Source organism: Mangifera indica, chromosome 3 (assembly GCF_011075055.1).
Source record: "Mangifera indica cultivar Alphonso chromosome 3, CATAS_Mindica_2.1, whole genome shotgun sequence".
In the NCBI taxonomy this organism is placed as follows: Eukaryota; Viridiplantae; Streptophyta; class Magnoliopsida; order Sapindales; family Anacardiaceae; genus Mangifera; species Mangifera indica.
The window spans coordinates 2,152,122-2,179,623 of record NC_058139.1 but is presented as its reverse complement, the minus strand read 5'-3'; the positions used below and the strand labels follow the sequence as shown (position 1 = coordinate 2,179,623).

At 36.8% G+C, this 27,502-nt stretch overlaps 4 protein-coding genes, 1 long non-coding RNA gene and 1 pseudogene across 7 annotated transcripts; 1 reads left to right on the top strand and 5 right to left on the bottom strand.

Annotated features, from left to right (window-relative positions):
- The first annotated feature begins 393 nt into the window (after positions 1–393).
- Positions 394–2,433, top strand: LOC123212297. Of its 3 annotated transcripts, none has more exons than XR_006501527.1 (4): positions 394–1,024; positions 1,116–1,147; positions 2,013–2,130; positions 2,318–2,433. It is a non-coding gene; the product is annotated as an uncharacterized LOC123212297 (long non-coding RNA). The 3 variants fall into 3 exon arrangements; XR_006501526.1 differs by having other exon boundaries at positions 398–762; positions 875–1,024; positions 2,013–2,410; XR_006501525.1 differs by having other exon boundaries at positions 397–1,024; positions 2,013–2,410.
- Positions 2,434–2,477: 44 nt separating this feature from the next.
- LOC123212296 (HIPL1 protein-like) lies at positions 2,478–6,945 on the bottom strand. Its single transcript, XM_044631386.1, has 7 exons — positions 6,350–6,945; positions 6,092–6,249; positions 4,934–5,728; positions 4,628–4,844; positions 3,724–3,902; positions 3,247–3,488; positions 2,478–3,050 (listed from the first exon to the last, which is right to left on the bottom strand). Exons 1-7 carry the CDS (start codon positions 6,438–6,440, stop codon positions 2,648–2,650), a joined length of 2,085 nt encoding a protein of 694 aa, XP_044487321.1. The 5' UTR covers positions 6,441–6,945; the 3' UTR covers positions 2,478–2,647.
- Positions 6,946–8,228: 1,283 nt separating this feature from the next.
- On the bottom strand, positions 8,229–10,863 carry LOC123210745 (annotated as a pseudogene).
- A 256-nt stretch (positions 10,864–11,119) lies between these two features.
- Positions 11,120–16,284, bottom strand: LOC123211829 (protein EARLY FLOWERING 5). The gene is made up of 9 exons (XM_044630749.1): positions 16,078–16,284; positions 15,652–15,745; positions 14,989–15,074; positions 14,389–14,438; positions 14,213–14,282; positions 14,044–14,125; positions 13,534–13,931; positions 12,795–13,319; positions 11,120–11,650 (listed from the first exon to the last, which is right to left on the bottom strand). Exons 1-9 carry the CDS (start codon positions 16,156–16,158, stop codon positions 11,429–11,431), a joined length of 1,608 nt encoding a protein of 535 aa, XP_044486684.1. The 5' UTR covers positions 16,159–16,284; the 3' UTR covers positions 11,120–11,428.
- LOC123211827 (protein NUCLEAR FUSION DEFECTIVE 4-like) lies at positions 16,078–19,294 on the bottom strand. The gene is made up of 2 exons (XM_044630747.1): positions 18,677–19,294; positions 16,078–18,469 (listed from the first exon to the last, which is right to left on the bottom strand). The coding sequence occupies exons 1-2, from the start codon at positions 19,175–19,177 to the stop codon at positions 17,258–17,260; spliced, it is 1,713 nt and encodes a 570-aa protein (XP_044486682.1). The 5' UTR covers positions 19,178–19,294; the 3' UTR covers positions 16,078–17,257.
- A 135-nt stretch (positions 19,295–19,429) lies between these two features.
- LOC123211828 (protein NUCLEAR FUSION DEFECTIVE 4) lies at positions 19,430–22,098 on the bottom strand. The gene is made up of 2 exons (XM_044630748.1): positions 21,556–22,098; positions 19,430–20,816 (listed from the first exon to the last, which is right to left on the bottom strand). The coding sequence occupies exons 1-2, from the start codon at positions 22,024–22,026 to the stop codon at positions 19,620–19,622; spliced, it is 1,668 nt and encodes a 555-aa protein (XP_044486683.1). The 5' UTR covers positions 22,027–22,098; the 3' UTR covers positions 19,430–19,619.
- Positions 22,099–27,502: the final 5,404 nt, after the last annotated feature.

The following is a 27,502-nucleotide window of genomic DNA, read 5'->3' as shown; positions in this document are numbered from 1 at the left end:
TTTGATATTTAATTTGAATTAATCTTGTTTAAATTAAAAAAGAATCAGTTTGTTGAATTTGAGTTTAGTTTGAAATAAATATTTTATCAATATCATTACATTAGCGATATTTTTTGTTCACTTTTTTATAATTCATTTTCGATAATTCATTTTCTCATCAATTTTTTTCTTTATGATATTATTATTTGTATGTCTAAATCAAACCGAATTTGACTTAGAAAAGATCCTTATTTAACTCGATTCGAATATATCTTTAATTTTGCTCCAATGGTTTTGACTGTTGGTTTATGATCATCAGTCATTATATGTTTGGTTAGTTTAGTTTAAATTCTAAATTAAATGACAAGGCATGCATACCAAACTTGATCTTTCATTTCCAATTAGGCTATTGAACTTGTTGCACTTTCTCATCATTTATCACATCACTAATGCTTTAGCTCTGCATGAACAATAACACTATTGAGGCAACCTTGATTAAATCCCATGAATGCAAATCAACTTGTTTCCTCAATCACCCACCTCCTCTAACATTAATTCAGGCACAACAACAATGGCGTTCGCATTCACATAAAAGTTTATGTTACAAGCTTCACGTTATGATGAGTAGGCAGCACTCAGTGACTTCATGTGTTTGGATGCATCATGTGCTCGCATAAATGAAACGACGAAATTCCAGAGCTTCCCTTGTGGGCTGACTGACTTGGGTTCACACGTTCATATTCAACATGGATGTAAAATTTCTTGACTTCGATCGTTGACAAGGTGAATCACGTTGAGGTTTTCTTTTATTCCTTTTTCTTTAGTTCTGTAGCTTCTAATTAAAATTAATTTGTTTATATGAATGATGACATTTATGGGCCACAATTTTTTTGAGCTTTTTGTGCCCTAGCAAGAAAGTTTCTTTGGTGCGAGGTCAACACGAATAAGAGCTTCCCGGACAGAAAGCAAGCTTGTTACTGAAAGTCGTTGCTCTTGCATCATCTGCCATTACAATAACTACCTCACTGCTGAATCATGGTCAAAGGTATAATCCAATTCCATCTCTAATATCTCCTTTATTGTTTGAATATTTGTGTTACTGGTCGTATTGTGAAGTTCCTGGAATTTTGTACCAGGAAACATAGCCAACAACCCACTTGGAGAATATGTGAGTTATTCTTCCTGTCAATCACTTTTCATTCTTTGTTTTCACTTATGCATCTTTAAAAAATCTACCATGTTCATGGCACTGTCATTGTTAGGGATCAGATCAGTTGATGGAACATAAACCTAAACTGGAATGTGATTCTAAGAACAAATTTCCCAGCAACTGATTCAAGTTTAGAATTATGACATGTAATCATCAAAATTAATATTATTATATAATTTCTGCACAAGCATAAAATAATTTAAGTGCTACCTTTTCCACTACCGAACATGATATTAGTGTATTTTGCATGAAGAAAGTCGTCGTTCCGTATCATTTGAGTTTGACATGTTTGGTCCACCCCCGGCTTCTTCACAATTTCCATTTATACTAAGAGAGACCTCTTAATTACCTCAATGAATTCTATAAATGGAGCCTAGTTGTTAATAAATGAACCAACATAATTCTTTCTCTTCCAGTGCTAGAAACCGTAAGGGTTTGTTATTTTCCGGGTGATTTTGAAGGTGATTGTTGGAGCATATGGATGTGACCAAATGGGTATATGGTGGAGCTCTCTGTCGCAGGGGAGATGGCACCTTCTGTCACATTTATATGTATCAGTTGCAGTATTTGCCATCTCTTCTGGTCAGAGAGATCCCCCTTGTCCCTTCCAAACAATTTCATTTTTCTCGTACACAGGGTATACGACATGCATTTGGGTTGTGCAAAACATAAGTCCCAGCTATCCCAATTCAGTGACAATTGCATATGGTAACCATATGTTAAAATTATCTTATCTTCATCATTTATTAATCTTGAAACATGTGCTGATAAGATAATATATATGCAGACTTTAACAGGTTATATGTACCTTCTATGTTGGCAGGCGACACTCGGGAGTAGTTGCAGAGCTGCAGTCTCAGAATTCTAACCTCATCAGGATATATAACGATTCCAAGCGGATCAGTGGAGAATCAGTGTGAAACTTTAGAAAACTGGGCATGGTCTCATATACTTTTGCCATGAAATTATATCTGTCTCCCTATTGTTGATGTATCTTTGGTCATTGATTTATCTTGGCTATTCACTTTTTTGTGTCAGCTTTGTGTGCTGATCTTGAAGACATCATCTTCACTTGCTCATAACGTCATTTAATTAATGGTAAACTAATTGAATTGGTTTTTCGTGCAGGGACAGTTCCATACATGGAAAAGTTAAGTGCTTCATGGTCATACAGTTTGTATTGATGTTGGCTAATGTAAAGACTGGAGGCAGCTATACTTTCTAAGTCAACTGACAAATGCAAAATTCTCTATCACTTTGCTGATTCTTCAAGACTGCAATGAATATAAAGTCAACCAAGCTGAAAACCAATGGCCAAAATTCATAAAAGCAACTCATACATCTCTCTCCAATCATCAGTGTTCTACAAAGCGCAAAAGATAATTTATAGTACAACAGTTTCATCCAGTGGATTGAAATGTCACTTTATCTTTCTCTAACATTCAGCACTCATCACTTCTAGAGAAGTCTCAGAAGAAAAAAGATCAAAGAAGAGAATAAGAAAAGCAGAGTACTGTATGAACCCCTCAACTGGCTTGCATCTGAAGGGGGAGATGAAGTAGGACTCGGGGTTTCAACAGGTACGACATTTTCCTTTGAGCAAGCGTAATTGCAGCGACTTGGACGGACAACTCTGTAAACTCCATCACTGGTAAGGATAAAGATATCCTTCTGGTTGTCCTCCCCAAATGAGTAAATGTAACCCAAAGAGGGAAGATCACTTCCTTGGACAGAGTTGCACCGTATAGGTGAGTCTTTTGCACAGGCGAAAGGAATTCTGCTTGCTGTAAAGTTGCCACTGTTATCTGGAGTTTCACTGCCTGCCCACAGAGCCATAGCATACAAATCTGCATACAAGTACCTGAAAATCCAAACTAGGAAAAATCAGTAAAATAGTTCAAGTTTAGTAGTGTAGTCCCAAAGAAAAGCCTCATACTGCAGGAACATCTTTGAATCATACAGAAGTGACTGAACCGTCCTTTTTCAGTAGAGATCTTCAGTCACAATATGTACGAAACTATTGATTCAACTTAAACAATACAAACAACACCACTTACTTTCCAGTCGTGCATGGATCAGTTGTGGACCGATAAAAATAGCCTCCTGTAATTGATGCTGATCCTTCCTTCTTGTTTACTTCAGAGTGGTTGTATCCCATAACTGGGAAAATTGGGTTAGTGGAATTTACAGGTGTAAATCCTCCAGGTGCTGCTGGAGGAGTAAAAGGATAGGGTCCTTCAAACATTCGCCAGCCATAATTTCCACCCTTGGTGATGACATCGACCTCTTCATATAGATCCTGTAAAATGATATTGATTACAAGTGTCATGGATGCTCTGATTTTATGAACCACTGCCACATACTTGGAATTCTAATTGCATTATATTTGAATAATTAGTAGGTAAAACAATACAGACACAGAGTGTTAACCACCATAGCAGAAGGAAATTGAAAGCAATAATCGGGGTTTTCCAAGTTTCACCAATCTAAACCATATACCCTTAGTTGAATAATGACAGTACTGAAGCTCAAACCTGTCCAACGTCTGCACACATAAAGTAGGAAGGTCTATCCGAATCAAAACTGCAGCGCCAGGGATTCCTTAATCCTAAAGCCCATATTTCAGGTTGCGAGTCTCCATCTAAAGTGAAAGGATTGTCTTTAGGGATAGAGTAGTTCCCCCACAAACCAAGTTGGTAGATTTCCGCAGCACCTGGAAATGATAGACAAACAATAAACTGAAGTTAAAGGTAACTAAATAAACCGAAGAAAATAAACCAGTCACTATATCTCAGGGTTTACTTGTCCAGTCAAACCAGATAAAGTTATTTGGTTATAAAAAAAAAAAGAAAAAACCAGTCTATTAGTTGTATATGCCTTTGCTAATAGTGGAAAAATAAAAAAACTTGAATGATTATGTTCAGACAATGTTTATTCTAGTTTTTAACACGTCATCTTTTACTAAATTAACCAGAGAGAATAAATCAGTGTATTAGTCATAACCCCTAACTAAAATTAACTAAAATCAAATAAGCATGATTTCTTAAAATATCCAAAATAAACAAGTGATATTTGATAGAGTAGTGTTTTGTGCATAAACAATGATGTGTAATCATATGATTGGACAGTTAAAAATTAAAGATAAAACAATACTCAATTACATAATGACACATCATTATTTGTACACAAAATTGTGTACAAAAGTTGTGCACATAGTAATATTGTATTTGATATGTTTCAACTGATTTCTTATGAGCAACCTTCATTTTTTGGGCAGGCATGAAATATAAAGCGCCATAGAACTTTTACATTAGAGACACCTAGAGATGAAAAACCGGACTTTGCAAAAACGAAACACTTTCAAAGAAAGTACGCAAACAGAAGCAGTTAGGATTAACGACAGAAATCAATTATAAGTTGATCCGTGCAGTTACTCACTTGGTATATTATTAACATCAAGTCTCATGATCTTTCCTAGCAATGATTTCTTATTCTGGGCAAAGTTGTAGGGATCACCCCCACCACCACCATCTCCCATCATGAAGTACAAATACCCATCCGTAGGTCCAAAGAGTATTTGCCCACCATGACTACCCGTAAATGGAAGGCCCATAGTAAATATTCTTCTCACTTCAGATGGTTTGGCACTTGTTGCCTAGAAAGAAATGCAAATTCAATGAGAATTATTTAGTTCAAATAATATGAAGAAACTGAGTAGAAATTTTATGTTTTATAGATGCATACCAATGAAGGCTCAGATGCAGTACCATTAACAGTGTACTCTGCAATAACTGTTTGATACTGGCATGGCTGGGCACCATTATCGGTACCTAGTTTAGAAGGATCACAATTCACATCTGTATTGCATGAACATCTTCCAGCACATCCTGGCCACCGAACCTTATCACAGTTGAAGGAAGCAAAAAATCGGCCATTTTGAGCAAAATTTGGATGAAATGCCATACCCATCATCCCAAATACAGTATCAAAGTGAACCTCATCGCTTAGATCTACAAACGGAGTGGATTCATCATACTGCAATAATTCTCCAGATCCCTGTTTGGGAATAGTTGCCAACCAAATCGTGCCAGGTTGGTTAGAGAAGAATGCACGGTTGGACCCATCAGGATGAGCAACCATATTGAGGTAGGAACCATTTCCAATTTTCTCAAGGCACAGTCCTTTTGGAGGACTAGGTGTTCCACTGTTGTTTAATGTGACAGGTTCACCATCAAAGCACACTGATTCATTGGTAGATGCTCCCCCAAAAGCATTGCAGAAATCAGCTTTGGACTGCCAAAAATCAGTCAATTTGGTAAAACTGGAATTGGTTGGTGCTCCAGCTTGACCTTGTAGTGAAGGGGCGAAAGGGGAATTCAGAATAGATACATTTTGGCATGTATCCCAAACTCCAGAGCAGAAATCAGTAACTGCTTCTCTAGACTGAGATGAATTTGAAGTAGTAGAGTTGCACAGTAGAGGAACTGGCCGTGTTACAGAATTAACAGTAAATAACTCTGCTGAAAACTGATCGCATTTCTGCATGATGATAAAAAACCAGAAATAAATCACATGGTGAAACTCCTCTTATGATACATGAAATGAAATAAACAACACAATAAAACAAGATAAGAGACCCTTTATACGAACTTATTCAATTGGATACTTATAGTTTAAGCAAACATGTTTACATCAAGTCAATCCAACTTGAGGAAGAGGCACAAGCAGCAAATCATAAATAAGGTTTTTGTTAAAGTAAGCCCAGTTTGTTTTAAGTTCAATTGATACATATTCAGAGACATCATGCTCTCAAGGCATCAAGCAATTAACCAGTGCAAAGTTTAAAATTCGATAAGAAAACAGGTGAATCCCTATACTATTATCGGAGAAACAAGATCTTACAGCGCAAAGGATTGATTTCATAGCAGTAGCACAGCCAGGATCAGAGATATTCATGGCTTGAAATTGTTTCTGCAATCGCATATCATCTGTGGAGTTGCAGCATGTCTTCCCGTTATAAGGGCAGAACTTCAACGTGGTGTTAGGGGTAAATGGAGCCACTATATCATTTGATTCAAGGATTAAAAAAGTTAATCCACATGAAAATAATAAGATAAAATGAGGAATAATCTAATAAGAAATAGTGAAATAGAAACCTACTTGAATCAATGCATAAAGGAAGGGAAAATGAAGGATCAGGGATCAGCAGAAAGTTGACCAAAAGGAAGATGATAGCGAGAAAACCTTCCATTCCACCAAATGGACAGAGAAAAAAGCAGATACGGCAGTATAAAAGCCCTTCCTTTTGTCAATCTATGCCAGCATGATCATCTTAAGAAGCATTAGCCATAGAATTGTTGACTGAAGAATACAAAATTTTGAGACATTCTGCCCACTACCAACTGCTAAAATCTTTCAGCATAAACAATCTCTGTGTGTACTGCTGGCCAACTAGAGAGTCTCTCTCATTTTTAGAACTCTTCAACTCAACTTCCAGAGGATAAACCAATATCAATTCTCTCTCTCTCTCTTTAAATATAAACTATTGACTATTCCACCACATTCTTTTTTGAATCATCTGCCTCTCTCTACATCAGCTTCTCCGTAACCACCAAAAGGAAATTTTATTTCATCTCTTTCTTTCTCTTTCAACACCTTCTCTTTCTCACTAGTCTTTGACATTTTCTTTTCATGCTTCCTGGATGAAGATTGCCAATAGCCTTGAACCAAAGTTGGAACATTAGTGGGTAGTCTCTATAGTTGACTTTAAAAGTATTGTTAATTTGGAAATGAATAGGTTAGTTAGAAAGTGAAACCCACCCACTTGTTTGCCTACAGAACCAATTGGGGAGACAAATCTTGGTTATTCCATGTGTATTGTGCCTACAATGATTGCCCTAATAGGTTCAGTGTCTTCAAATCCAACACCAAAAGGCAAAGCAGAGTTCCCTTCTTAATTTACCATAAAAAGAGGTAGAGCTGACACCAAAATGGGCAGAAACAGACAAATAGTATGCGTAGCCTGAATGGCTGTATGCAGTGATTCCGGATAAACTCACATGCACATCATCAATCTTAGAAACATTATCTAGTCGTAGAAGGGCTATAAAATAACATTAAATGGGTCGAAAGTCTACTCTCACATTAATTAAGTGAGCAAGTAGAACGTCGCTGTTAAGCGCTGAAAGTGGAGACAAGACAAAATAGAAAAGCTTCAAGATTTAGTTTGATATAGATTTTACAGTGGTTTCCAAAAGAATACACACCAACAGGAAACTGTTTTATCTTTAGTTCCCCATAGATTTGCCAATTTATGGATGACTTGCTGCTTCTGCCATTGTGTTTTTCAACTGGGTTTATTAAGTGACACTTTTTTAACCCCTTGCTGAAGTTGACTGAAGTTGCCTTGCCATTATTGACCCGCCCATAAAGGCAAGATCTTGTCGATCATATTTTAACGACAAAGCCGAAATTGACAACTCTTTTTGAATGGCACTTGTGGCCTTGGACATGATTAAACAAAGTTTCATCAATCAACCCACTTTCCAATTATAATTAATATATTGCAACGAGAAGGGATTCTGTCAGTCTGTCATCATATCATAGCACGACAAGAAGATCAACTTGCAAGTGTCTTGTGCGATCTTGCAAATTTGGCTCCATGTTTTGTGTTTGTTTTCTATTGCTGGTGCAATTAATGTTGTAGTAAGATTGATGCATCAATTATATTATTATGTGTAATACATAATTAGTTTTTGAAGAATAATGTATTATTATATAATTAAATATTATTTTATTTAAACATCTGATTACATAAATACCAAACCAAGAATATATATAATATTATTATTGGTTAATCATCACATACAGTGTTATTTATAAATGTAGCTTAACTATTAAAAATTTTACCTTAATGTTATACATTGAAGGAAATTGTTTGGTTGCAAGTGCAAGTTGAATGCAAGATGACAATTCATTCATCACATGGTTTATATTATAAATTATGTGAGTCTCATCATTGATTCAAGATAAATGATATTTATTTGAATGACAAGTCGGTTATTACAGATTTATAGGAATGACAGATTGTTCTAACAATATAGATATAACAAAACAGAAAGAAATAGAACAATAAATTGCACCCACTTAGTAACTTTGGAGAAGAAGAATGTGGAGGAGTTGGAGATGCGAAATGCTGTTTTAAACATGTGAGATTACAGCGGTCTGGTCTTGCTATTCTATATACACCTGTACTTGCTAGAATATAAACATCCTTCTTATTTTCTTCTCTAATTGAATGCACATAACCCAGCTGAGGTTGAGGACTTCCTGCCTTGTAATTGCATTAGATTGGAGAGTCATGAGCACATTTGAATTGAATTCTGGTGGTGTTGAACTTCCCAATGTTTTCAGGGATTTCAGTACCTGCCCATAAAGCTACTCCATACAATTCAATGTACAAATACCTGGTATTTCATTGATAAGGAAAATGATCGAAGGAAATTAACATTTTGTCTAGAAATCACTGCTAATGAGGTCTTCATGGAGGTACTAACCTGCCATACATACAAGGATCAGTCCTGGAACGACAGAAAGAACCACCAATTATCGATGGTGATTCGATATTGGTACCTATCTCAGAATGGTAATAGCCCATTACAGGAAAAATGGGATTTATTGAACTGATAGAAGTATTTCCTCCGGGAGATTCTGCTGGATGGAAAAGCAGAGGACCCTCGTAAACTCGCCACCCATAATTCCCACCCTTTTTGACAGTTAACCTCTTCGTAGCGATCCTACAAGAGACAAATTAGAAGTAAACATAATACATGGCATATTAAGGTTCAGGAAAGATATAAGCAATTTTTCAAATTGTGATGCAGAAAGTAAGCAAGGACAAAAGAATCTGCTTATTTCTTATGGGATATTCTGGTGCTGTAGATTATGGAAAAAAAAATGGATATGATAGTAGTTGGCTAGCTGATCACATGTTTCTATGAAAGGCTATAAAATATATGAATAATGCCAGAGGTATCAACCATTATGTAATACAGTTAGAATATGGTTGTCACTGCTGTTGTCATTTAATAATACTTTGAACTGTTCATCAGAATTGTAGGGATCGCTTGTATGACATAATCCATGAGAGAAATGGATGGGATTAATCCATCAAAGTCCAAAAACAAAAATGGTGTACAAAGTATGTGAATGAATATTAATGAATAAGAAACTCCATGTATTGAAAATTTATTAGTCTGGAAATCAGATGTTAAAGAGAACATACATAGCAATTTAATGATAAAGCAAGGCCTAACATATAAAAGTAGAGAAAAGATATATTTCCTAACCTGTCCACAGTCTCCACAAAGGAAGTAGGATGGTCTTTCTGAATCACTGCAACGCCAAGGATCTTTAAAACCTAAGGCCCAGATCTCAGGTTCTAGTTCCTTGTCAACTATAAACGGGTTCTCTTTTGGTATAGAATAATTTCCCCATAGACCTAGCTCATTAATTTCTGTCACACCTGGTAATATTGTGAAGTTAAAACTTAAAACAAATGGAACAGAGAAATAATGATGGATGCAACATTCTGGTTTGCTTTACGTTGTAAAATTTAAGAACATAAGGGCCAGTCATACAACTTCATTTCATTGTTTATGGCATCTAATACAGTCCGATAAAATAAAAGTTACATAGAAGAGACTGAAGATTCAACAGTGAGTGTTTTCTTTCTTTGAACAGATTATTGAGTAGCAGTAGTTCCACCAATTTTAATAATAAAAACTAGCAATACCAAGTGAAAAATTATATCACAAGTGGCTAACAATTTTACCAGAAGATCATACATCTATAAACAGCGGAAGGGAAAAGATGTAGTGTTTCTATGTGAAATAGTGGGATCACATTACTTGGTTTATGATCTACATCAATTCTCAAGATCTTTCGGAGCAATGATTTCTTGTTTTGTGCAAAATTGTACGGATCATCTCTAGGTGAACCATCTGAAATCATAAGATAGAGATATCCATCCTCAGGTCCAAAAAGAATTTGACCTGCATGACTGCTACTGTATGGAAGGCCCATTGTTAATATCCTTCTCACTTCTGCTGAGTTTGCTCTTGCAGCCTAGAAATAATCATGAAGCAAGGCCATAATAATCTGGCAAGGACTTTCTAAAAGAAGCTAGAAGAAAAATTCAGATGTGTACCAAGGAAGGCTTTGATGAAGTATCATTAACAGTATACTCTGCAATAATTCCATAATATTGACATGGCTGGACTCAATTATCGACACACCCATTAAACCCACCTGAATTAATGCAAAGATATGATGAAAACTGACTAGGAAACAGGAATACAGAAAACAGTAACAGGACACAGCCAATTCTCATCTCTTGCAGCAAAAAATGATGTTGGATGATCTTGAAGCTTCAGGGCATTCCCTTAACTCAGTCCACTGTTTCCAGGAAGCCAAGTTCACAATTTTCCAGATAGGATATATTAATTTCATAGAGTTTATCAACTTCATAGACGAAAGTTGATAAAAAGGATTATTGTAATTTGTAAAGTATGTGCAGCAACATCAAGGAGAGTACACTTGAATTCTGGTGCAGGATATACCCTAGAAAAGCAGATACGAGGTGTTTCTAGTTTCCACTGACAACTGTTTCGCATTTTCATGACTTGACCTTGCTATCCGTGCGTGCAAGTTCAGGAAAAATAGGACTGATCTTTGAACTGAAAGTGTCATGTCAGAAAGCGCCCCTACCACTAGAACTCGAGTAAAATTTTCAAGTGGCACAAAAATGTTGAGAATTATAATGAAAATGTCAAGTAACCATACAACTCACATTGAACACATATCTCTTCAATAATATGTATCCCGAAAAAATGATACGGGAGCCCTGGCGGAGTCCTGAAGAGAAAAAAAGCAGGTGAAAGATGCCATTTTTTTTTAAAAAAAATTTCATGTCCTCCAGGTTAGCGTTTCTATAGTTCACCAAGTAAAAATCGCTCCCAAGTTACATTTATATCAAGAAATTTGACCAGTCTAAAAAAACGCGATCAAGAAATATGATGAAAAACTGATACAAAGAGGTCCCTGAACAAGAAGGGAACAAAGGAAACCAAAGGCCAGCTTCAAGAAAAATAATGCATCCACTGTATGTTTGCCTGTACACAATTTGATCCTTTGCATGCCTCTTCTCTATCTTGTCTGTCTCACCCGCCAATAAAATTATCAACTATCAAGTGCACCAAGTGCTTTCATATCCTCCAAAAATGCCATATATGAGTCATCAATACTCTGAGGTTTTGGTGCTGATGATGAGCTAATTGATTCTTGCTTCTTCACAACCATTGGAGCTGCAGGCTGAATGGCTGCTACAGTTGTCGACACTGACGACTTGGGCTTTGCTTTTGGGAGGACAGTTTCTCGCCTGACTCGGACAGAAGCAGGAACCTGAAATCATACAGAATATTAGGCCAAATATATAGAACGCTGACCATACATAAGACAAGCATACAAGGAGCTCTAAACAACCAAATCAAAATCAAAATTCTTAAAACTCACACAAGCTCTTTTTCAACCCTACAAAAGAAGATATTCTTGAACAATAATGAAAGGTAGGTGGAAGGGTTAGCACTGTGAAGTAGCAACATTCCAACTTATTTGACATAGGTCCCACAAAATTATCAAAAAATAAAGCTCTTCACATGCATGCAGCACTTCATACTCTCTGTAGGTAGAAGCCATGAATGCATACCATACCAAACATCATGAATTCCGGTAACCAAGAAACCCTAGACCTTTACAACATTATAAATAATTATTCAAATTATCAAGATTATTACATATAAAATAATTTTTCCATACTGACAAGTGGAGTGAAGCTTATCATCAACTGTTTTTACTAAATCAACAATGTATTTCCTACTCTGCAGGGTAATGTCCTGTCATACCCAATCTAATAAACACACACATAAATATGAGTGTATCCAAAATATAATTCCAATGACACAGAAACATCTCACTACCACCCATGTCTGGAATTAATTTTACACTTCATTTCAAGTAAAATATGAAACATTCAAGTCTACATGGCAGCCAACTTATATCTTTTCTACACATTACGCAAAGCTGGCTATGAGTCCAAGCCGCATCCTGTTATATGGACTCTTTCAGGTCACTATAGTTACAAAAATACAAGACAGCCACGGCTGCATGCAGATGTCAATTCTAAGATCATATCCTAGCTCACCTAGGCATAATAAAACTTGCCAATTCATGTCATCCATTTATACCGAAAGGCTAATTTGAACCGTGGACAAACTCCACAGTACTTAAACCTGAGGGATAACAACTTTATCATTGCAATATTTAATCTCCCTCATGAAAACAAGCATCTCCTGATGCTTGTTTATAATTGAAAAGCAATCTTGACCTAAAAAAGCACTTTGACAGAAATGCATTTCCGCAACACTTAACATATGCTGTTGACACATATCAACAAAGCATCCTTTAAAATCACCGCATATATTGGGCACTAGAATCTGTAATGCCTAGAGCATTAATGCAATATGAGAATAGAAGAAAATCTACTAACCATAGCTGTAAGTTCAGGAGTGTGCTGAGCTAGTGGCCTTTTAACAACAGTTGAGGCAGCAGACTTCACATATGATGGCTTCTGTGGCCCAGGTAGCCTGTTTGCAGGATACTCTCCTTCCTGTAAGGTAGGTGGAGGACCAGGTGGAAGAGGTGGCCTCATCATTGGGGGAGGACCAAATGGTGGTCTCATCATTGGAGGAACCATCATACCAGGATGGGCAGTCCCACCAGGAATCACTGGAGCAGATAGTGGAGGGCGCATGTCTAGAGGAGGTGGAGGTGGAGGTGGAGGGAAATGTGATATTCCTGGAGGCAATACATCAGGCTGTATGGTTGGAATCAATGTAGATCCTGCCACTGGAGGTTGTTGCATCGGAGGTGGTGGTGGTGGTGGTGGAACCATGTTAGAAAGATCCTTGGTTGCTAGAGGATTATTCACATCAGCTTCAGATGGAGCCCCTTCAGACTCATTACCTGCAGATTTTTGTGACATTCCAGGTGGTGGCGGAGGTGGAAGATGCACCTAAATGAGAAAGAAAAGAAAGCATCAGCAATTTATCACAATGACTGAAATAAATAAGGAAAAAAAGATGACATATAACCCTTTGACCCTAGAATCAAGCCAATAATCGCACCACATATCAAACAAAAAAAAAACCTAATGGCATACCTACATGTAATGTTTATGCTTCGCAAGTCAAAGCATGTCCAAAGGAGGTGAATTAGAATAGGCTCACCTGAGATGACACCTTGGAGGGGTCATCAATTCTCTCCCTTTCATTAGCACTGATGCCGGGAGGAGGTGGTTGTGATAATTGTTGAAGAGGTGGAGGAGGAGGAAGTGGTGGACGACCTGCAATTTGTTCTTTCGGTGGAGGTCCAGGAGGTGGTGGTGGTAAAGGTGGTGGCGGCAATGACATACCTAAGTTTCCTGCAACAGTTGGAGGCATCGGAGGTGGAGGTGGAGGTGGTAGAGGCAAAGACTCAGGGACAACAGAGCCATCATCAGAGCCCAATTTTGCAGTATCTGGCAACGGAGGAGGTGGTGGAGGTGGTAGTGGTACAGCTAAAGTAGCATCATCTGATTCTGTTTTTGAGGATGATGCCACATCACTAGATAAGGGAATTCTGGGTCCTATAGCCATAGTTAAAGCAGACTTTGAGTTAGAGAGGTAAAGAGTTCTCAGCAAATAAAACTAACAAATACTCAAACAGAAAATAAGAAAGGAGATGAAGAAGATGCAGACCTATTGAGGATAAATACATTTGAGGCTTTCCAGGTGGTGGGGCACCAGTAGGATTCAGAGTTGGATGATAGTAAGCAGAGTCCTGCAACAAAGTAAAAAAGAAGGGTAAATCTAGATACACAACTAAGCAGAAAGCACTAAAATAGCAATCAGAAGTCAGCTCATTTACTTCTGGCTTTGGGTGTTTCACTCTCTCTTCTTCTTCTGCACTTGTCCTTCTTCGAGGAGGCCCCAGATGACTGAAATAGAAGAAAAAGTACAGTTTGTAAATGGGAACAAAAGAGGTTGAATCTAAAAGTTCAAATCATATACACAAAAATAGATCAGAACGTGAAATTTCTTTACCTAAACATTACTGGGGTCTCACCCTTCTCCTTCATTTTCTCATGAAGTTCCTGCAAATCATTATACAATGCACAAAATACATGAAAATAAGCCACTAATGATTTTAAAGCACAAATAAAGAACACAATCCATAAATTTCAGAATGAATTAATATGTTATGACAGGCATTGAGATGATATGAAACTCACTGATACCAGCTTCAACCAATAGTCATTTACAATCCATATTACCTTACTCCAGATTATTCATTTGTTTCCACCATTTTCCACAAAGTAATTTTAGTAGAGTCCGACACAAGTTCATTCAAAGCAGGACCTATTTAAGAACCCTCAGCTAGAAAAATAAAAGACTGTTTAAAAGGCAAATTATTTTTCATAAATGCACGCAACTGGCATTGACCTAGAACCTCAATAGCTGCGTAGAACAGAGGCAGAATGACATTTGCTAGTAGGTGAACTCTTGCTTTGGATGTAAGGGGTTGGGTGGAGTGTGTGTAGATGCATTGTGGTTTTTCCTCCCATTCTCCACACTCTGTACGTGTCTGTGCATGACCAGGGGAAAAAGGGGTGCTCATTATTATTTCTGCATTACAAGCATTACCTTTCTTTTCTTAAGAACAAGATTAAGTGTGTCCTCGAGCTGCCTCTTCTTGTGCTTTCTTGCTTTGTCCAGAGCACCATCAGCCTCTGAAACAATCAGTGAGAGTAAATTAAATAAAAATGAAAAACACTAACAATCCAGTTAGGATTTGCAATTAAAATTATTAACAATACTGAATGCATGCAAAACAAGTGAAGTGCAGGATAAGCACAGTTCAATGAGAACAAAGGGATCACATCAGCAGAGCTTAAAACTCTGAAATCCACAGACAAGCTATTTAAATGAAACAGACCAACTCAACAAAAATAAAGAAAAAGGGAAAAAAAACTAAAGAACAGAGGTAAATGAGATCTGATAGAGGAACATAAATGTGCAAAAACTGCAATTCATGTCTCAAAAATTTTCATTCAGTTGAGAAAAAAGATTTTTTTCTTTTATGGTATTTACAAGTTTCCTTACAATGTTCTATTTCCAACATTTCATTTACAAAACTAAGAAATTCATTAATTGTAACAATATAATGACTAGTCGTAAGTTTTACTGATTTTCAGATATAATATTGCAATTTCATGAACAAAAACAAAAGAAACATTTTGGCTTGGAAAAAATACAAAAGAATTCCAAGGTCATATGATAATAGATAACCAAATGATCAAGACTTACTCATCATTTCCAATTTCTCAATCTGCTCCCTGATTGCCTCCGGGTCCTTCTTCAGAATTCCGACCTCCCTCACCTTTTTTCTTTCTTTTTTATTCTGTTAAGAATAATCACATAAAGTCAAAAACGTTTCTTAACTAGTATACATGGCTACATCCCACTCCACTCACGAAATCCATTAAACCTCCTAAGAAAAATTCAGCCAATTTCTTATTTTATAAACACTCAAAAGTGCACTAATTATAATATCCCAATAACATCAACCTCCGTCATCGAACTCCAGTTAGGGCAATTATAAGAAAGAACGGTAAAGGCGTAAACCATACAATAAAATATAAAATTTGTCAGCAATATAATAAAAAATTATAGGGAGAAGTAAAATTCAAGAAAAAAGCAAGTAAACGACGAAGTAATCGATTCAAAAATTACCCGTTTGAGTTCCTTTTTACGAAGCTCCTTACGGTAGGCATCCGTAGGGTTCATGACTTTGCCTCCTTTCGTTGTCTTCATCTTCTTCTTTACGTTATGAAACTCCTCCTTTTAGTTTGATAGAAAACGCAGGCTGGAAGAAACTGATCCAACGAAATTAAAAAGATGATTCAGAAACTCGATCTCCCCCTTCCCTCCGCTTGTGGGATGTTCAGGAAATAGAATTACGAATGTCTCCCCCAATTATCGATGAAACTTATAGTACTGTTATCCTTGTTGGGTAATGATGCAGATTTGCTTGGGCTTGGGCGGTCTGGGCCCCCATAACTGAGCCTACAGTTTGCTATTAGACTGGGCTTTTGCTAGCCTGGGATAAAGTCCTCACGCTGTGACAAAGTTATTTTACTTTCTATTTTCAACGGGATTCGATCAAAGTAAAACCCAACAAAAGTCAATTCAAATTCAATTTAAATCTAAAACAGTCAATTTCGGATCAAGGTCAGTTCCACTCAATCACTAATGAATCTGTCGGACAAGAAGAAAGATTGTTAAAGATGAAAAAGAAAAAAGGAGTAGAAGGTATGAAACTCAAGCTTGGACCGTTTGACCTAAGTTACCATATGAGTTAAATTTAAAACTGGTCTTCAAATTCCAATTTAAACCATGAAACAAACTAGGATATTATGTATGCATCAAAAACCAAAATCGTTATGTCAGAATCAGTTGGTAGAACGCTAAAACTCAAATGGTTATTATGAATGCATCAGAATAAGATCGTAAACCAACTAATATTGATTGTCCAGAGACGCTCAGGACACAGCCACTGGTTAATGAGGATGATCTATTCTGACAGTTGAATTTCAGGTCCTCTTCTAGTATCAAGAACACAAATTTTTTACTTGCAGCAAGAAAAAGTAGAGCATTATAATTCTGAATCCATGTCACAACTTGCAGAACTGTTTATATTAACATTAATTTCTACATCGGATATGCCACTGGGAGAAACTATAAGCAGAATTTTGGTAACACAGGCTACAACAAAAACAGTTCACATCCTCCTCTTTCCACAGGTCTTGTAAAAGCTGGTTCAGAATCATATTGCCAGAAGCATTCATTGAGAGAGTGCATTGCAGAGATTCCCCTTCCACCCATTTCATATTAACAAAGGGAAAGTAAAAAATCATGGTGTTTGAATATTGTACTCCCTGGCGGAACGTAATAGTCTTCGAAGTATAACGTCGTTATAGAACCTTTTTGTCCGAAAAAACAATCCCAAAGCAGCAAGAGAACCCAAAAGAGTAGCAGATGCCATTATAAGAAAAGATAACATGAAGCAGCGTGTCCCAGTGCATGTGTTTCCTTCTCCAGATGCTTCTCTGTCATAAATATATCCAATTACTCTAACAGAGAAAATATAAGATCCAACAGGATTGGCTATGGTGATGGTGTTGAATATGGTACCCAGATGGCCTACTCCATATATATCAGAAGCAACTGTGGGCATCAGTGACCACTGAGAACCATAACAAACACCCACCAATATTGAACCAGCATATAGAGCACCAGGCAAACCAGAAGCAATAACCAAATGACCAATGCTCATTATTGCAAGTGTGATGACCATGAACAATGGCCTTGCCCATCCTCTAAAACGGAGGAAATAATCTGACACAGAACCAGCTCCAAAACGACCAAGAAAATTCCATATGCTCCACAAAGAAACCAAAGAACTTGTTTCAAGGCTTGAATAACCAAGAGATCCTCCTATCTGGCTGATATTATTCACTGTAGCAAGTCCAGAGCCCATACCACATACCATAGCAGAAAACAAAATCCAGAAGTCCACTGTGCACATGGCTTGCAACAGATTTAAGTTTTCTCTCCTTTGTGAAGTTCTTTTATCATTGGTATCCATCTCTTCACCAGAGCTGCTAGGCAAACAGTGATAACCAGAAGGATCTTCTCTTGCAAGCGTTTTCCTTGCATGCATCTGATGAGGTGCAGCTGATATTTCATCACCTTCACAAAAGGCAGTCCCTGAAATCCTACCAGAATCCCTTTCCTGGGCTCTAAGTGCAACACAAAGTGGGGAAGCAAGCAAAAATAGAAGCACAACCAATGCAAAGACGAGTCCTAATAATGGAAGAGTAAAAATTTGTTCCATTATAATAATGACCATAAGATAAGCAGCAACAATCAGAGCAATGAATGAAAAACTGCTCAAGTTCTTCACATCTCCTTCATTTTCGTCATAGATTCTCACGAACCACATGAGCAACAAAGCATTGATAGTAGGCAATATTGCCAGCAGCAAAAGAAATGAGGTCGGTTTATTGCGAAAAATGGTCTGATATACTTGGATCAAAATTGCTCCACTTAAACCTAGAAATCCCTACAAATATATAATTTCATAAACACCCGACGTGACTTCTCAATATCGCACGAACACTTTAGCTTCAAGATAACAGAATCTATCATAATAAATTAATTACATAGGAAGAAGCACCATTAACAAGTACACCATAAATGATCTTCATTTTATCAAAAGTTTCACAATTTATGCCACACTCAGCACTCAGCTAGAGTTCAAAAAGAGTACCTTCATTATGCCGACAGCAGTCCCACTGTAAGAAGGAAAATTCCGTACAGAGGTGACAACATCAGCCGTGTTAAAAAACGTCATCGCATGAGCCGCCAATAACATGAACAAGCACATGACCGGAATCGGCGGCCTTGGAATCAACCCCACAACAGAGGTCCACATTAAGAAGTAACCCGTGAAGCACTGGATCGCCCCAGTCAGGTGGACAACCCAAGGTCCCAGAAAATGGATCCATCGTCGTTGTCGTTGTTGGTGAGGAGACCGATGAACTTTAGTGGAGTATGTATAGAGAAGGCCTGACAGAATTCCCAAATTGGCCCCGATATCCTTAAAAACGGAAACAGTATCGAGCGTTGACTGATCGTAGTGTTGGGTGGTTTTGAGGGTTGATGAGTAAATTGAAAAGGTGTAGAGTGAGCCGCTGGTGCACTGGATCCAGATGCTGGCTACGGTTGAAACCCACTTGGTGTTCAATTTTAGCTGTTTCAGTGGATCCATTTGCTTCGTTTCAGTTCCGGTCTGGGTTACTTCGCTCTAATTTTTTTGTGTCTTCCAGGTGACAATCCTAGTATTATTTGTTGTTTTGTCCACGTGCAGTCTCGGCGCTTTGCCAGAGTTAACGGGCTTCTGTTCTCTAAATTCGAGTCAAGAGAAATTCATTTGAGTCATGTATATGGAGAACTTTGCATATGAAGTTTGTGCTCTTACGCAATGTACTATTACTAAAATAGTGCTGTGAACTGGTAAACATGGCGAATAATTTTTTTTTAATTATTTTTCAGAAGAAAAGAGAAGAACTTATTTGGCAAGCTATACTGTTTCATGTTCTCTCCTAAAAAAGAATACACACTTTAACACCTGCATCATATTACAATAGCAAAGAGGAAATTTTCATTGGCCACTAATCTCTGCCGGCATTGCCTGAGTTACTTCTCATGAGTCATGATCTCGAGGAATGCTGCAATCGTCTGAGAATAACTTGACTATAGAACTTCCTTGTGCGAAAAAACAACAGGAGTGCAACAAGACATCCAAAAAAAGCAACAGATGCCATTATCAGAAAAGCTAACATGAAGCAGTGAGAACCAGAGCAGGAGTTGCTTTCTCCGCTGGCTACCTTGTCATACAGATACCCAATTACTCTTACAGAGAAAATATATGATCCAACAGGACTTGCTATGGCAATGGTGTTGAAAATAGTTCCCAAGTGGCCAACACCAAATATCTCAAAACTAATTGTAGGCATAAGTGACCACTGGGAACCATAACAAAGACCCACTATAATTGTACCCACATACAGTGTGTTTGGGATACCAGAAGCAACAACTATATGACCAACAGACAATGTTGCTTGAGTGATAGCAATGAAAATTGGCCTTGCCCAACCTTTCTTATGCAGGATTATATCTGAGACATACCCTGCTCCGAAACGACCAAGAAAATTCCATATACTCCACAAAGAGACCAAAGAACTTATTTCATTGCTTGTGTAGCCTAGGGATTCGCCTATTTGACTGAGATTATTTATTGTAGCCAGCCCGGTGCCCATTCCACATAACATGGCAATGAACAGCAGCCAGAAGTTTCCAGTGCACATTGCTTGCAAGAGATTCATGTCTTCCTCAACTGCCAATATTCTGTCACTAGAAACATCCTTCACTTCACAAGTATCACCAGGCAGCTGATGATACTCTGAAGGGTCCTCTTCTGTGGAAAACTTGGGGGATGTCATTGTACCAGGGTTGTCCACTAATGGACTCCTCTCTGGAGAAAATGTTTGAGCTAATCTCTCTGTATTCTCCCTCTGGGCTGTGATTGCAATTTTAAGAGGATAGGCAAGTAGAAGTACCAGAATAGCGAATGTACTGATGTGTGCCCAAAATGGAAAAGTAAAGATGTTCTCCAAAATTATAATGATCATAACATAGGCAGCCACTGTCAGAGCAACTGCAGAGAAAGCATTCAAGTGCTTCTTATCATCAAAAGAGTTTGTTCCATTGATGTTTACAAGACACATGAGCAAAAGGGAAACAAAAGTTGGCAAAAGTGCAAGAATCAGAAGGTAGGCGCTCGGATTGTCCTTGCATATAGTTTCATATGCTTGGATTAGCAAAGCTCCACTTAGACCAAGAAAACCCTGCCCAGGATGAGTATATGAAGTCATACTAACCAATGTGCATCACATACTTCAAGTTAAAACTTGGACAAACAGGCTTTTAAGACTAATAAAATGAAATTGTAAAGAAGATAAATGGTAACATATCTATACTTCATCACGAGCACTGGACTCTGGACATGCCAAACCATTCCTTTTCATTTGCAGTAGAACAATTGTCACTTTAGAAAAAAACTTTGTGATTTACAAGTATGTGTCATTACCAAGCATTGATACTTTTATCATTATGGCATGATGTTACCATGCTAATGAGATACCATGTCCTAGTATGTGTCATTACCAAGCATGAAATACGAAAGCTATGTTTCAGAAGTTGTTCTTAATAAAAACAAGCTTTACGACTTTTTGTCAAGGCATGAAAACACAAGCCAAGTACAGTAATTCATAATTCAAGTGGAAGACGCCACTATGAATAACCAAGAACAAGAGAGTCCACAGAAAGCGACTTAAAGGCAATATGAATCACTCAAGTCCATCACTTTATTTTATTAATTACATTCTGTAAAGCAACAATTTTTTACTTTGTTTGGGTTGGTAACTGACAACCCACCATCGACAATCTAATCCCTCCAACTCATTTGGATTCACTTCTAAATAATTGGTTAAAATAATTAACTCAAGAACTCATCAATTGATTTCAGATTCACAACCAAAACAAAAACCAAAGTGGTCGATCAAATTTGAAAGTCCCGTACCGTACCTTCATGATACCCACGATCGTGCCACTGTAATCGCTGAAGTTCATGACACCCGTCACAACATTTGCCGTATTAAAAAAGGTCTGAGCTTGAGCCGCCATAAACATAAACAAGCACATCAACGGCACCGGTGGCTGATGAATTAGCCCCACAACAGAAGCCCACATTAAGAAGTACCCCACGAAGCAAAGGAGAGCACCCGCCAGGTGGACAACCCAAGGCCCCCGTAAAAAGTTGAGACGGGTACGGTGGTTGAGCGTGACATACGAGTAGAGGAGACCTGAGAGGACACCGACGTTGGCACCGATGTCTTTGAAAACAGAGACTGTGTCGAGTGTTGACTGATCATAGTTTTGGGATGATTTAAGGGTGGAAGAATAGATGCCGAAGGTGTAGGATGAACCGCTGTTGCACTGAATCCATATGCTGGCAACGGTAGCTATCCATTTCGTGCTCAGCCTCTGCCTCTCCATGTCTCTTCTTTAAAATTTTGTTGGGTCGTCATATATAGATGGTTTGGTTTATTCACTCATTATGCTTATGGGAGACGGTTCTGTATTCCAATTATCTTGTAATTGTGTGACGTGATAGGGTGAGTGGGTCTGGATGATTACTGACCTGTCGGTTCGGTTTCAGCTTATCCGAAAGTCACATTGGCACGGGTACTTTGAATAGAGTTCACCTGGCAAAATCGAATACGAGGCTCTTGAGGTTGAACTTGAATGGGAACTACATTTTTTGTTTTTTTAGTTGTCACATCAAAACTTATTTTATTAAGGGAAATTTAAAAAATGGCTAAAATGCCCTCCCATTAAACAAAAATACCCAAAATCACAATTTTCAAACCAAAATGTCCAAAATCACTGTTCCAAAAAAAAAAACCTATGACTTTTTTTAATACCAAAACTACCCTTCTCTCATATTTATATAACTCTTCCACTTACTATGGGGTTTTAATGTAATTTTAGATAAATATGAGAGGTTTTTGGATATTTTACATTATAAAGGCATTTTGATATTTATTTATTTATTTCAAACTTTTTCTAAAATGTCAAAATTACTCTTCCCTTCATTTATATAACTCCCCTCACTCATTATGGGGGTTAAAATAATTTTAGATAAATATGAGGGTTTTTTGGATATTTTATATTGTAAAGGCATTTTCATTTTTCAACTTTTAGAATTCGAATTTCAGTTTCGTTTTTTCGAATTTCACCATTTTACGATATGTCGATTCGTATTTTTCAAATTTCTGAAGGATTTTTCGTTTGTTGTCATTCTAGGGTTTTTCAACTTTTAGAATCCGAATTTCAGTTATCGATTTTAGAGATATCGTATTTTTCAGATTTCTGAAAGATTTTTCGTTTGTTGTCATTCTAAGGTTTTTCAACTTTTAGAATTCGAATTTTAGTTCAGTTTTTTCGAATTTCACCGTTTGACGAGATATCGACTCGTATTTTTCAGATTTCCGAAGGATTTTCCGTTTGTTGCCATTCTAGGGTTTTTCAACTTTTCGAATTTGAATTTCAGTTTCGTTTTTTCGGATTTCACCGTTTTACGAGATATCGACTCGTATTTTTCAGATTTCTCAAGAATTTTTCGATTGTTGCCATTCTAGAGTTTTTCAACTTTTACAATTCGAATTTTAATTCAGTTTTTTCGAATTTCACCGTTTGACGAGATATCGACTCGTATTTTTCAGATTTCCGAAGGATTTTCTGTTTGTTGCCATTCTAGGGTTTTTCAACTTTTAGAATTTGAATTTCAGTTTCGTTTTTTTGGATTTCACCGTTTTACGAGATATCAACTCGTATTTTTCAGATTTCTGAAGTATTTTTCGATTGTTGCCATTCTAGGGTTTTTCAACTTTTACAATTCGAATTTTAATTCAGTTTTTTTGAATTTCACCGTTTGACGAGATATCGACTCGTATTTTTCAGATTTTCGAAGGATTTTTTGTTTGTTGCCATTCTAGGGTTTTTCAACTTTTAGAATTTGAATTTCAATTCTGTTTTTTCAGATTTCACCATTTTACGATATATCGACCCGTATTTTTCAGATTTCTAAAGGATTTTTCGATTGTTGTCATTCTAGGGTTTTTCAACTTTTAGAAATCAAATTTCAGTTCGTTTTTTTGAATTTCACCGTTTTACAATATACCGACTCATATTTTTCAGATTTCTGAAGGATTTTTCGATTGTTGTCATTCTAGGGTTTTTCAACTTTTACAATTCGAATTTCAATTTCATTTTTTTGAATTTCATCGTTTTACGAGATATGAACTTGAATTTTCCAGATTTTTGAAGGATTGTTGGATTTGGTATCAGGTTGTTGGATTTGGTGGATTCATGGGTATTGTGGACTTTGGTGACATGTCTTGCACGTGTAGAAAGTTTCAGCTTTCACGTATTTCGTGCAAGCATGCCATTGTCGTTGCACGACATATGAGACTGACGAATGTGCACGCATGGGTTCATCCATTCTTCCGCACTGACATTTATCATGCAATATATCAGGAACCGATCAATCTTCTTGGAAATCAATGTGATTGGTTACACTTACCGAAAGACATAGTTATATTGCCCCCCGTCCTCGATAGTCGTCGTCCAGGTCATCCATCCAATAGAAATCGACATCCATCGCAAGGAGAAATTGTTACATCGAGGATTTGCAGTCGTTGCCATGAACCGAGGCATACACGAACCCAATGTAAATCCCCAGCACCGGTCCCGAGCTCTGCCCCCCAACGTTCACATACAAAAGGCAAAGGAACGAGATCTTGACATGCTTATACTCAATTTTGTTTTTTATATGATTTTTCATTGTTGTACTTCAGGTTTATGTAACCGATGTATTTTTATTATTGTTTTAAATGTGTAATTGTATTGTCATTTGATGTAATAAATTTAGTGTTACTTTATTTCAGTATTACTTTATTTTCTCTAATTGTTTCAATTGTGTAAATGTTTGAGTAATCATACGTTTTTATTGTTTTTTCATGATAAGATTATTTAAAAAATGAAATCAAATACGATACACATTCATATATAACCACAAATAAAGTATATCATACACATATGCACATACAATAAATATATACATCTAAACATAGGAATAACGCTAAATATATACATCAATATCGTCATCCCCCCATGGCCTCGACAAGAAAACACGCTCGATGTCGTGATACTGCACCTTCGGACAACCGCAAAAGTACGTAGATCTGATCCTATGTCCGAAGGAGCGAGGAATATATGAAGAAACATCGGTCCGACGGCTAAACGAAAGTTCTGTCACCAACGCAAACTCGAACGGGCTAAACCTCACATCAACCTCGCTAACCCTAAACCAAAACTCATCTCTGGCAAAGGGTGGATGTAACTGTCGGAGAAAAAATGCATGAACCAATATCCGCAGAATTTGGTTTCGGGTAAACGAAGGAAGGACCCGAAACATGTCCTCTCAAATCAGAAAATGGTTTGGGAATATTGAAAATACGAATCGATATATTGTAAAATGGTTCAATTTTAAAAAACGAAACTGAAATTCGAATTCTATACGTTAAAATACCTTAAAGTGACGATAACCGAAAAATGGTTCGAAACTCATGAAAGTACGAATTCATATATCCTAAGATGGTGAAATTCGAAAAAACGGAACTGAAATTCAAATTTTATACGTTGAAATACCTTAAAGTGATCATACTCGAAAAATCATTCAGAAATCGTCAAAATACGAATCGATATATCATAAAATGGTGAAATTAGAAAAAACGGAACTGAAATTCGAATTCTATACGTTAAAATACCTTAAAGTGATGATAATCAAAAAATCGTCTGGATATCGTGAAAATACGAATCAATATATCCTAAAATAGTGAAATTCGAAAAAACAGAAATGAAAAGCGAATTCTATACGTTGAAATACATAAAAGGCACGATAATCGAAAAATGGTTCGAAAATCTTGAAAATACGAATCGATATATCCTAAATTGGTAAAATTTGAAAAACAGAACTGAAAATCGAATTCTATACGTTGAAACACCTTAAAGTGACCATACTCGAAAAATCATTCGAAAATCGTCAAAATACGAATCGATATATCCTAAAATGGTGAAATTCGAAAAAACGTAACTGAAATTCGAATTCTATACGCTGAAATACCTTAAAGTGACAATAATTGAAAAATCGTTCGGAGATCATGAAAATACGATTCGATATATCCTGAAATGGTGAAATTCGAAAAAATGGAGTTGAAATTCGAATTCTATACGTTGAAATACCTTAAAGTTACGATAATCAAAAAATCGTTCGAAACTCATGAAAGTACGAATTCATATATCCTAAGATGGTGAAATTCGGAAAAACGGAACTGAAATTCGAATTTTATACGTTGAAATACCTTAAAGTGACCATACTCAGAAAATCATTCAGAAATCGTCAAAATACGAATCGATATATCCTAAAATGGTGAAATTCAAAAAACGGAACTGAAATTCGAATTCTATACGTTGAAATACCTTAAAATGACGATAATTGAAAAATCGTTCGGAGATCATGAATACGATTCGATATATCTTGAAATGTAAAATTCGAAAAAACAGAGCTAAAATTCGAACTTTATCAGTTGAAATACTTATGAATGTTGCTAACCAAAAAATCATTTGAAAAATTGAAAAAATCAATTTGATATATCCTATAAATAAAAATATCGAAATATTAAGTTGAAATAACGTCGTTACATTGTAAATTGTGTCAAAAAGCACCAAAATTCGAAAACTACACGATCGGAAACTGTGGATAAGAAAATTCGCAATTTAACCCCTCGTAAAAATTCTTTAATGATTTATTAGGTCCTAATCGGACTTAAATAAAGATTTTGTACACATAATTATTTTATTTATCAATAAGGCTAAAAGACTTATTCCCTCCCAAAGTTTGATGTATTAACAGAATCTGTTAGAAAAAATGGTATATAAGTAAATTTATGTGCTTAAAAGTTGAGCTGCTGAAAAAGAGAAAAAAAAAAAAGTCAAAAGTATTTGTTTTTTCAGGAAACTGGCATGCAATTAATGTGGGTGCCTGGAAACAGAACAATATCTATAAAACCCCCTCTTTTGTAATGAGTCTTCCGGCTCCCCAAGGTTTTAAAAAACCCACTTTACCCCCCAACTAGACTTGCAAAGGACGCTGTCGTGGGAAAATTCGTCCTGCCGTGGGAAATTCCGTTCCCACGACAGACTGCCGATCCATTCAGCAGCCAATTTCGCTTCATTTTTTGTCGTTTCGACCTCCGATTTTTATATAAATCAACTCTACACATTGTATTACATAAAACCCCTCAATCAATTCAACAAAAACAACCAAAAATCCAAACATTTTAACCAATATTCAAAGCGTAAACCCTAAACTTTCAAACCCAAAATTCTCAATCAAATCTCAATTATATCAGCAATAAATTGATCCAAACAAAATTACGGGAGATATACTAACCTTCTTTGCCATTTACGGTTGTCGGAAAGCTTCAAAATCGACGGAAATGACCTTTGCCGTGGGATTGACGTGAGAGGAGGAAAACTTGTGGAATTTTCGTAGAAATGCACAGTAAAAACAGAACTTGCCGTGGGATTTTCGTGAAATTTTGGTGTGTTTATAAAAGGGGTAGTTTCGTAATTTGGCTTTTCCCACGACAACCTGTGAAATTTCAAAAAAACCCGACGTGGGCTAAGAATTTCCCCGACACCCCAATGTGTTAAAAAAGCCAGTTTACCCCCCCCCCCCCAAACCCATTGTCCATTCAACTGCCGTGGGAGAATTCGTCTTGCTGTGGGAAACTCCGTTCCCACGGCAGACTGCCGATCCATTCGGCAGCCAATTTTGGCCAATTTTTGGTCGTTTCGACCTCCGATTTTTCATAAATCAAATCTACACATTGTATAACATAAAACC

Bases quoted from the DNA above. Each gene is read 5' to 3' on its own strand.
- LOC123212296 (XM_044631386.1), bottom strand. From the start codon at position 6,440: ATGGAAGGTTTTCTCGCTATCATCTTCCTTTTGGTCAACTTTCTGCTG. The intron at 6,250-6,349 runs GTAGGTTTCTAT...CAAATGATATAG, and splicing joins TCCTTTATGCATTGATTCAA to TGGCTCCATTTACCCCTAAC. The intron at 3,489-3,723 runs GTTTGAGCTTCA...ATCATTTTACAG, and splicing joins TGTGTGCAGACGTTGGACAG to GATCTATATGAAGAGGTCGA.
- LOC123211827 (XM_044630747.1), bottom strand. From the start codon at position 19,177: ATGGATCCACTGAAACAGCTAAAATTGAACACCAAGTGGGTTTCAACC. The intron at 18,470-18,676 runs GTACTCTTTTTG...ATATATTTGTAG, and splicing joins CTGCTGTCGGCATAATGAAG to GGATTTCTAGGTTTAAGTGG.
- LOC123211829 (XM_044630749.1), bottom strand. From the start codon at position 16,158: ATGAAGACAACGAAAGGAGGCAAAGTCATGAACCCTACGGATGCCTAC. The intron at 15,075-15,651 runs GTAAGTCTTGAT...TGATTGTTTCAG, and splicing joins TGAGAAATTGGAAATGATGA to AGGCTGATGGTGCTCTGGAC. The intron at 13,932-14,043 runs GTCTGCATCTTC...CTATGGCTATAG, and splicing joins AATGTATTTATCCTCAATAG to GACCCAGAATTCCCTTATCT.
- LOC123211828 (XM_044630748.1), bottom strand. From the start codon at position 22,026: ATGGAGAGGCAGAGGCTGAGCACGAAATGGATAGCTACCGTTGCCAGC. The intron at 20,817-21,555 runs GTACGGTACGGG...CATCCTGGGCAG, and splicing joins CGATCGTGGGTATCATGAAG to GGTTTTCTTGGTCTAAGTGG.